This window comes from Elephantulus edwardii, unplaced genomic scaffold, assembly GCF_000299155.1.
Source record: "Elephantulus edwardii isolate Elephantulus edwardi_28Jun2011 unplaced genomic scaffold, EleEdw1.0 scaffold00110, whole genome shotgun sequence".
Classification (NCBI taxonomy): domain Eukaryota; kingdom Metazoa; phylum Chordata; class Mammalia; order Macroscelidea; family Macroscelididae; genus Elephantulus; species Elephantulus edwardii.
In genome coordinates this window covers 7,920,405-7,931,835 of record NW_006399860.1, presented here as the reverse complement: position 1 = coordinate 7,931,835, position 11,431 = coordinate 7,920,405, and the positions used below count along the sequence as shown (strand labels likewise).

The following is an 11,431-nucleotide window of genomic DNA, read 5'->3' as shown; positions in this document are numbered from 1 at the left end:
GAGAGACAGCTCCAGAGAGGAAGACCCTGAAGGAGATGAATTGAAACAGTAATTGGGGAAATGGGGATAAGTGTGTCAGAGGCAGTGAGATTGGCTCAGGATAGAGCTAGTCAGAGTTACTGTGCATAGGATTGATAAATCACAGGAGACTCGATGACACACAACAACAACTGTCCACTCAAAAGAGTTATATATCTTAATAGGTGAATTATTAAAAGCTAAGTTCAAATACTTAAGCATTCAACATTCAAATAAACATTAATCAAAATGCACAATAAAATTTCAAACATGTTTGAATTAAGCATGTTTGCTGTTGTTATGTGGTGTCAAGTAAGAATTGACTCATAGCTGACCCTCCACACATAATAAATAATACAGGAGGAGACTGCCATCTTAAACCTGAGAATAGTTGGTCAATTCAAACCAAATGCCTTTGGGTTAGCAGTCCAGCTACTTAACACTAAGACATCATAGCTCCCTGAAACTATTCAAGTGATCACACATTAAACAATAAATGAATAGGTTAAATATTCACTTTATAAAGGCTGTAAAAATGATTCATTTATTGAACTAAAATTAAATATCTTGTTTAATATTATAGAGCTTTAGTTACAGCTCTATGAAGTAATATGAAAATATATATGCATGCATATTTATTAGACAAATTAAATCTTTTAGATATAAATTAACAAAAATAAGTTAATCAGTAAAATTAAGAAAAAATGCCTCATGAATTATTCTACTTATTATTGGTACGAATAAATTTAAAATTAAGTTAAAGTCATGAGCTTAATTCCCATATCTACCAGTTTATTCTGCTTTGTTTAAAGCAATGGACTGAATCACAAATGCCAGCTGTCTCGGAAATGTGCCTTCCTCATCAAGAGGGATACATAGCCAACATGTGGAAATAGTAATCCAATGCCATTACAATGACAGAAAAAACAATTCTGAACACATTCCCTACTAAGAGTGGGTCAGCAGCTTAATGTTTATTTCTGTTGGCATTGTGTATAAGCTCTCTTGTAGGCAGATGCTTAATAATACTTCTTTGTAATGTTAATTATCAAGAAAGGATACATTTTAAAACTATATGACAGCGCTCTGAAAAAGAAAATTGGTAAGAAACTGAGGTTTATCAATAACACTGTCAATTCATCAAATATTAGTAACAATATCTGGAATTAAATGATAATTTATCAATAGGTCTAATTAAGAAATATGTTGGTACACATTTTCTAAAACTTAACAATTATTTATTGTATAAATTAACAATTATTACTTAGTAGTTATAAAATTTTACTGTTAACCAAAAGGTTGAAATCCTATAACAGCTCCACAGGAGAAAGAAGTGTGCTCCAATAAAAATTTACCTGTCTACTCTATCATGCAGTGGCATTATAAGTTGGAACTGTCTCTCTGGCAGTTGGTTTAATTTTTTATGTTTTTCTAACCTTGTCACAAGGTAAAAGAGTATCTGAGAAATCCTGATTTATAAAATAAGCATAAAAATACTGTTCATTTTTAATACAACATGTAGCTCAATATTCAGAGAAAGGCAATTGATGAACTCTTTATCAGGAAATTACTATTTATAGGATATAGTCATAGATAGTTCTGATGTATAATTTTTACATTTTATCTTTTTAAAACACTGGTAGTTTTTTCTCTTTTATTTCTTCCTGCTTTTTTTTTTAATTCATTCATTATTTCAGATTGTCTTCACTCTCTTTCTCTTTCCCCTCCTCCTGTCCATTTGGACATGCACTTCTTTTTCCAGACTATTGCCATATATATAAAATGGCTAATCAAATATTCCTTTTAGACAATTCTTCCCCTTATCTGTTCCAATGCAGTGTTCATTACCTATCACCTTTTTTCCCATTCTCTCTCTAGTCCCCCATGTCAGTCCTGTTTTATAACAGAGGTGTTATGCAGTATTTGTCCTTTTGTAACTGAGATATACCACTCAGCATAATAAAAATAGTTTCTTTATCTATTGCCTAGACTCATTAGCCCATCTAGTGTGACTGTGTTGTCTATGTGCCACCTTATTTCTCCCCCCTCATGGGAAAAAGATGGACAGTTTCTTTTTCTTTTTTTTACACATTAATTAATAATTTTAATACTCAAACTCATGGTTATAATTTTTTTTGCTGGGGGTGTTTCCATTCATTCACTGTTGCACTTTTCTCCACTCCCAATCCTCCCTCCTAGTACACTACCCTCTTGGAAAAGTAAAAGAAAAATTCTTTCATTGCTTTTTTAATCCCTCCCTCCAGGTCCATTCCACTATGCAGCCTTTGCTCTGGACTACTGTCATGACAAAAATACCTAATCACATATCCCTTTTAAACAGTTTTCTCCCTCTAATGTTTCAATGCAGTATACATTATTGAAGCCATCTTTCTCAGTCTCTCCCCAACCCCGATGTCAGTCCTGTTTTACAACAGTTGCACCATGCAGTATTTGTCCTTTTGTGACTGAGATACTTCACTCAGCATAACGTCCTCCAGGGTCGCCCATTTTGAATAATATTGCATGATTTCCTTGTTTTTCAATGCAGCATAGTATTCCATTGTGTGAATATGCCATGGCTTCTCTATCCATTCGTTTGTTGATGGGCACTTAGGTTGTTTCCAACTCCTTGCTATTATGAAGAAAGCCGCAATAGACATGGGTGTGTATTTATCTGCTTGGATGTCACTTATGGTCTCTTTGGGGTATATTCCCTGTAGTGGAATTGCTGGGTCAAATGGTATCTCTATTTGCAACTTTTTGAGAAAGCGTCATACTGCCTTCCACAGTGGTTGCAACATTTTACACTTTCACCAACAGTGAATAAGGGTTCCAGTTTCTCCACAACCTCACCAGCATTTGTTGCTTGCTGTTCTGTTAAATTTTGCTATTCTGACTAGGGTGAGATGATATCTCATAGTTGTTTTGATTTTCATCTCTCTTAGAGTTAGGGAGTTTGAACATTTCTTCATGTGCTTGTTGGCCATCTGAATGTCTTCTTTGGTGAAGTGTCTATTCATATCCTGTGCCCATTTTTCTATTGGATTATTTACCTTTATCTTGTTGTGGTGGTACTACCTTATTTCTAAGGTCAAATGAAGAAAACTGTTCAAGACAAAGTGAGATAGAAGATAAAGGTAAGCTGTCATCCAGTTTTTCTCTTTTCAATTGTAGCATAAATTCAACTAGTTATATTGCTACCAACCTAGACAGTATTTTTCAAGTCCTTTTCATGTTATATGTGAATATATAATCAAATGATAAACAATAAACATGTGTTTATATTATATATGTAACTGAAAGTTAGTGGTTTTTAAAAAAGGGCCATCCTCTATTTTTCCTTGCATTCCACACGAGGCTATTAGGATACAATGGCAGAACTAGCACTGCCATCTTGCAGCATCAGATGAGAACTATAGTTTAAGAATGTCAGACAAACAAAACATTAAAAAACCATACTCTTCAATATGATCAACTGTAGCAATTTTGAACAAAATATCTTGACTTTTAAAAACAAAAAAAAATATTTCTATTTTATGAATAAATATTTTTCCTAGTGTATAAGTACTCTTTTGTCAGTCAATTCAAATAGAAGTTAATCTATCTTTTAATAATTATTAGTATTTATAAAGTAATTTTGTTTATAATATTAGAGAAAGGTATAAAAATGCAAATGACATTCAATAATTCTAGGTTAATATAATTTTTAAATGAAGTAAATATACTAATAAGTACAGAATTAACACAATAACATTTTGTGTAACTCATACTTTATAGAATGGGTAAAAAACAAGGCCGCCAGGAACTGATGGCATTCCAATTGACATATTTCAACAAACAGACACTTACCATGTTGTGGTAAGAAATCTGGAGGACAGCCATCTGACCAACAGACTGGAAAAGATCAATATTTGTTCCCATTCAAAGGATAGTTGACCCAAGACAGTGGGGAAATAATCAAACAATATCATTAACATCACATATAAGCAAGATTCTGCTGAAAATTATCCAAAAAATGACAGGAACGGCACATCAACAGAGAACTGCTAGATGTGTGGGCTAGGTTTAGCTGAAACTGTGGTATTAGTGATATTATAGTCAACGTTAGATGGATCTTGGCTGAAACCAGAGCGTACCAGAGGAATGTCTATCTGTATTTCATGGACTATGCAAAGGCATTTGATTGTGTGGATCACAACAAATTGTGTTAACTCTGAGAAGAATGGGAGTCCCAGATAACTTGATTGTGCTTATATGAAACCTATACTTGGACCAAGAGGCAGTCATCAGAACAGAGCAAGAAAACACTACATGGTTTCAAAATCAGGAAGGGTGTATGCCAGGGATGAGTCCTATCTCCATACCTTTTCAATCTATATAGATAACAAATCATCTTCAAAGCTGAGCTCTATGAGGAGGAATGTGGCATAAGGATTGGAGGAAGACTCATCAACAACCTGCATTAAGCAGATGACAACCATGCTTGCTGAAACTGGGGAGAACCTGAAGCACTCACTGAATAAGGTCAAAGACTGCAGCCTTCAATATGGATTGAAGCTTAACATCAAGAAAACAAAGATTCTCACCACTGAGCTGATTGGCAGCATCATGAGTCTGAAGAGATTGAGATTGTGAACAATTTTAGCTTCCTTGGCTCCACAATGAACACTCTTGGTACTAGCAGTCATGAAATAAAAAGATGAATTGCACTTGGAAAATCTGCTGTCAGGCACCTCACCAGAGTACTGAAAAGCAATGATGTCCGGAGACTAAGGTGCACCTTATCCAGACCATTGTCTTCACAATTAACTGCTATGCATCAGAAAGTTGGACAATGGCTAGGGATGACAGAAAGAGAATTAATGAATTTCAGCTGTGGTGCTGGAGAAGAATACTGAATATACCATGAACTGCCAGGAGAACAAACAGGTTACTCCTAAAGAGGGTAAGACCAGGCTGCTCCTTGGAGGCAAGGATTCTGAAGCTTCGTCTGACATACTTGGCATATTGTAAGGAGGAACCAGTCCTTGGAGAGGGACATCATGGTTGGGAGGGTGGAGAGACAACACAAAAGGGAAGATACTTTTTGAAATGGATTGACTCAGTGGCTGGGGCAGTGGAGGTAGGTGTGTCAGAGACAATAAATTCAGAGCAGAATTCAGAGCTGTTATACATAGAGTCGCTATGAGTCACCCATAACAACAATAACAACTATATAACTCTCTATAACACATGCATCTAAAGAACTGAATTCATATAAACATGTTGACTTATATATTGAAACTACATTCAGGGTTTTAAAACTGTTGCACACACCAACAATAGCAAATATCAGTTTAATGAAAAGAAATTATTAATGATACCTAATTCAAATGATGAATGAACTGTATAATAGAAATTTTATAGATCACAAAATTCTTTATATCTAGCAGTATTTCATATCTAGGTATAAAATTACAAAATTTACTCAGTTGTTTCCTTTGAAGATAAAAACTATTCTCTCTGCCACAAAAAGAATTGCCTTCGAGTCAGAACCAACCCATAGGTGACCCTCCAGTGGGTTTTCAGGGGCAGTAATTACATGGGAAGAGAGTGCTCATTCTTCTCCGACTCACAGAAGTACAATTAGATATATTAGATATTTATAGAGATGTTTTGGTAGCTGAAGATGCACTGCCATGCACATTTCTCATGAAGCGTGATCAAATAAAAAAGACCTGTCTTCATTTTGGCATCAATAGTTCAATTATTTCTTTTCCAAGTATCTTTTAATAGGACTCTACACTAAATTTAGAAATCACTAGTTTGTTTTTATGATTTTTCATGAAGCCACTGAAAACTTTGTGATTATATACATTTTAATTCTTTTCTTTAGTAAGATGAAAAAATGTTAAGATGTCTTTAAAATTAATAGAAGACATTAGTGCTGGTATTTCCCAATTATGGTAGTCAGTTATTTATTGAGTAAACTAGAATATATGTATTTTCTAACAAAAGAAGTATATGTACACATTATGCCTTTTTGAATACTTCCTAATTAGCTTTTTCTCTTTCTTAATAAGGTCAAAATCTAGTCAGAACACAATTATATGTAATTTCTAAGATTCCCTCAAAACAGACATATTAGTCTACTTCATTTTCTAATTTTCACACTTCTCTGTCTGTATTTAAAGATGTACACTAATCTGTAAGTTTTGATGTGCATTTTCACCTTGGACTTCTTTATAATCACCCAAATGTGACCTTTGTGAAGAGGATATAAATGTTTTCTAGAATAACAGCGTACTAAGTCCTGTCTTGCACTGTCAACAATCTGCCCTTGCTTCCCGCCTGACTGCACAAGAAACATGTAGATGTGACAGCAGCAGAGACAGTGACAGGCAATGACAGTTTTGTGAAAAAGTGTTTCTGCTTTGAAGATTGGAGAGACTCGAGGGCACTCTCATGTCAGTAGTTTGACAAAGAAATTCTTGTTTTGACAACTATAACACACAGTACAAATGCTTGAGATTCTTCTGTTTATAGCATTTCAGGGAAATGCCAAAGCTGCAATAAATATCAGTACCAAACATTAAATGAGCTTTCTTGCTTTTCCTTTAGGCTCAAAAGACTTTACTTTTATTTCTAGAAGTTATAGGTTATGTTTTCTGGAAAATACGATTCTATTTTATTTTAGCCAACTACTAATTAAAATGGTTTGAAATACGGTGGTTTTTAGAAAATACAATAAAAGATGATAAAATGTTGATATGCACAATCTTACCAGGTGAAGATAAGACATAGTAATGTAGATATCAAAATCAAAACTTGATTAAACATTGCAGACTGTGTACGCTGAATGGCTCTGTGTAGATCATTCTAAAAGTATAAAAAAGGACATTTGTAAATGTTGATAAATGTTAAGTATCTGTATATGAGCTTAGAATGTTGTTAGGTACATTGAGTCAGCTTTGACTCATAATGATTCTGTATACTTTAGAATAAATAACCAATACATATATTTATATTCTGGCTTCAGCAGACAAGTAACCACATACAATTCCTATTCCAAAGGAATGTTATGGAAAAGCAATAGAAATATTAAATTTCAGTTTACTTGCCTTACCAACAATTGAAAAGTGGTTTCCTTAAACTCCTCCACACCCAAATGCTCCCAAGGTTAACACAATCTATTATGGACAATTCATACTTTAAGAGCTAAGTTCATAATACATCCAAAGAAAGAGAAAATAACAGGTGAAACTAATGTAACATCTTATTTCTTACATTGTAAAAAGAGCATATATATGGTAGGCCACTTAAAAAACTCTAGTCAATAAATATATTTTTTAAATGTTTGGCTTTATCTATATAAAAATAAATGCAAAATCAAGATGTATTTTAGATATTTCCAACTGGCTGATGGTAAAAAAATAATAATACTCTGAGTTTAGTTGGCAAACAATAAGCATTAAGTTACAGTCCTCCTGTAATGTGTTACAAATCTTTGGAAGAAGTCTGTTTATTAATGTAGGTCAAATCATGAAATATGTTCTATATCTTTTTTTTTATTCATCTACTCAGTATTTTAGCAAAAAAAAATTTAAAAGTGAATTACAAGATGAGCACAAACATTAATGTATATCAATCTTTAATATACAATGATAGGACCCATTACATTAAATAAGCAATAATTATTATTAAAATATGCAATTATTTTAAAAGTGGTAAAATAACTAATATCTAGACACATCCACTAAAATGGCCTAAAAAGAAATATTCAATAATACAGAATGGGTTGGCTCTGACTCAATGGTATAGAACCACAAGAATAACACAACGCTATATGAAACTGAACAAACTAAGTCGGTCTATGTCTGATATGTGTAGAGACTATTGGAAGTATACTATTACCAGTGTTTCATTTGGGTGGCAGATTTATTGATACTTAAAACTTTGGCTTTGTACTTTTTCTGTTCAATGTCAATTTTTAATATTCTTATTATGAGTATAGCATAAGAGAAATAATTCCAGCAGTATAAGATCACAATGAATGATCTTCCTCCTCAAGATTCTCCTTGTAAATGACCTATTGCCTATAACTCTTGTGCACATGCAATGATCTATTGTCTATAACTCTTGTGCACAGCTCTGTACCTCTTTTACTTAGTGATCCAAGGTAAATGACTCTTTCTTTTATGTAGACCTTCACTTCACCCACGAGCTCTAGTGGCCAAGTCTATAGGAAGTTGCACTACTAATTCAAAGTTGGCACCTCTCTGGCACTTTGAATCTATCAATGACTTTGTGAAAGAAAATTAGGCAATCTCTTCTAGTATGATCCACAACCTCCAAAACCCACTGGAGGGTCAGCTTTGAGTCAGTTTAGCTCAATAGATATGACTTTTAATCAGTTCCCTCTACATAACTTTAGTACGTGTCTATTATCTAATGACTGACTGAATTTCTTTTCCCTACAATGAGCCATTATTCTCTTTCCCCACACATATTTAATCAGAACTGTTATTAACAGAAATAATTCAGTTGATTAATTAGAGTTTCACCTCGTGTTTCTTTTCTTCCTGGAAGAAATGTTAGTGTAGGGAGGGAGGAAAGAAACCATTTTAGCTATCAGTAAGAGTAAGAGACAAAACTACAGAAATAAAACAGGAAATGAAGCCCGAGTGAGTACTGTAGAAGATTTTTTTTAATCTCATTGATTTAGAAATGATCTCATTCATGCTTAGGCATTTCTCCCCCCCCCAATAACTAATATTATATTCATAACCAGTATTATAGTAATAACCAAAGGATTCTCCCTGATCCGTGGTATATTTTTATTTTCTTCATAAACAATTTCAGAAATCTGTATTCATTGAAATGAGTATTTGAGGCAATTAACATCTACTACACTTTTTTTAAGCAATTAAAAGACCCTTCCAGGGGAGGGTAGGGTGTTAATTACAGGGTTGTACAATTTGATGGTTGGGTGTGGTGAAAGAAACAAGAAGGATCATTTGTGAAAAAACAATGCATTAAAGCTTTGTAAATAAAAAAGAATAAATTTTTTAAAAATATTTTAAAAAAGAAAAATGCCCTTCCACACACTATGTTCAGATACTGTTATATAACTTCACTGGTTAGTTTTGATATAAATGTTTGGAAATAAACATCTGCAGTTGAATACTCAAATATTATCCAATGCTCTTTTGGGCCAAACCTTGGGTCGTAATGTTTGTTTAAAAGTAATTTGAAGGAAAAACAAGTCAATTTCTCATCATTTTTTGTAAAATAGGCTTAGTTTTGAACATCTCTAATTTGTAACATTTTGTATTTGTTTTTAAAAGAAAGTTTTCTAAAGCAAACATATTGAAAAAGTTTAAGAGCATGATGATTGATCATGCAAATAACTTGTTTAAAACAAATAGTTGACTGATTATAAAAAGCGATATTAATCAAAACAAAAAAATGAGTAAAGCTAATACATTTAAGCCATTATTGTTTAGTTCAGAAACACTATTGTAGAGATAAGATGTATACAATATTATACGGATACTAAATTATACATGTTTGTTCCTATATTTGTGTGTATAATTTTATTTCATTTTCAGAGCAAGACAATAATGTAGATCTTTTTATTTCTAATTAAAAGAAAAAGCAGAGAAATTAAATAATCTGCTTATTTGATCAGAATGCAATAAACCCATATTAAAACATGTGAGCTGAATGAATGGTTAATGTCTTGTTGTTGTTGTTGTATGTGCTCCAGCTGGAAGTAAAACATACCTGAACCCTTCTGTGCATTTTCAGAGGATGGAAATTCCACAGGAGGAGATTGCTCATTTTTATCCTGGGAGTGGTTGGTAGATTCAAATTACACGTCTCTAAGTTGGCATCACAGCTTCTTATCCTCTAGGCTACTAGATCTCCCAAAATTTCTTACAGATAGGTTATTTTTTTGGCACTAAAGTTTATGGTAAGTGTATTTTGATGGTAGTTAAATTAGTCTTTGCAAGCAGATTCAATAAGGGCAAAATGTTGGGCAGTTCTCAATTCTGCATTTCTTATGCTACTTTCTGTTACCTATTCTCCCACTTACTATCTCACATACTCTCATCTCTAACCAATCTAGGAATGATGGCTTTAAAAGAGAGGTCTCTAGTTTCAGAAATAGAATAAATAATAAATACTTCATTGCCAAGAAAACAAAGAAGTCGTTCCTGGAGAGGGTGAAAACAGATTGTTTACTTGGAGGAAACGATTTTTGAAGCTCCATCTCACATACTTTGGGCATATTATCAGGAGGGGCCAGTCAGTTCTTAGAGAAGTATATCATGCTTGGAAGTGTGGAAGCTAAGTTCAGGAGAGGAAACAGTGACCATGGAAATGGGGTCAGGAATGTCAGAGATGGTGAGATTACTCAGTATAGGCTGAGGTTCAAAGTGATTATTCATATGGTTGTTATGATTCGTAATAACAACAATAGGAAAAATCATATAGATTATGAGCAATTGAAGTTAAGGACATTTAGACGACAACTCTTTTGAACCATAAAACCAAAGATATATTACAATCAAAAGATTGTCAGGAAGAGCGGTCTATTTGTTTTCAGAAAATGGGCTACAGATTTGGCCTTATTAAAAAACAATTAGATTTGGTTTGTTGACATTTAGAAAATCGGAACCCTTTTCCTTTTAAAAGTTTACAGGATCAAAACTAGATACTTGGCAAGGAGGATATTTTTCAAGTTTTCACTTTTATTGGATTATATACCAACATTTATATATTCATCATACATATTATTTATAGTTGATAATATTTTAAAAAGACTTATTTACTGGACATTTATACAAAAATAATTCTTTATTAAGATAGTAAATTAATGTTTCAAGGTTTTAAGTTTTAAAATGAAACAGAAAATTTAATTACAACTAATTCATTTCACTACTATATGCTTACATTAATAAGATAGAATGTGAAAGTCCAAGGTGATCCAAAATAAAATGTTTTGTTTTATATAAACATTCAAGATAAAAAAAGAATTAAAGATGTTTAAAATTGTTGTGGTTTTAACACTAGAGGTTAATACTTACAATCATATTTTCCAAGGCATGTTTGGCAAGCCAACAATTTAGAAAAACTGGAACAAAGAGATTCCTTAAGGAAGGCCAGAATATCTGAAAAACAAATAAAAACTAAAACTGTTCTCCTACAGCAAGAAATTATATCCAGCATACTAAAAGAAAGTATAAAGCAAATAATGTCATTAAAGAACGCAAAAAATTGGCAAATATTATACACTTCTATTATTAATAAAAAATTCACCACTGGACCACTTGGTAGCATCAGGATGGATGGTGAAGAGATTGAGATTGTACACAGCTTTAGTTTGCTTGGCTCCATAGTCAACAGTCTTGGCACCAGCAGCCAGGAA

General features: G+C 33.0%; 1 protein-coding gene across 2 annotated transcripts in view; it reads right to left on the bottom strand.

Annotated features, from left to right (window-relative positions):
* Positions 1-11,431, bottom strand: part of KCNT2 (potassium channel, subfamily T, member 2) — a 734,552-nt gene that overhangs the window by 425,629 nt on the left and 297,492 nt on the right. For both annotated transcript variants that reach the window (XM_006892105.1, XM_006892106.1), the window contains exons 7-8: positions 11,091-11,174; positions 6,782-6,876 (exon numbers count right to left, since the gene is read on the bottom strand). In XM_006892105.1, coding sequence (XP_006892167.1) covers positions 6,782-6,876; positions 11,091-11,174 — 179 coding nt within the window. The remainder of the gene's footprint in view (positions 1-6,781; positions 6,877-11,090; positions 11,175-11,431) is intronic.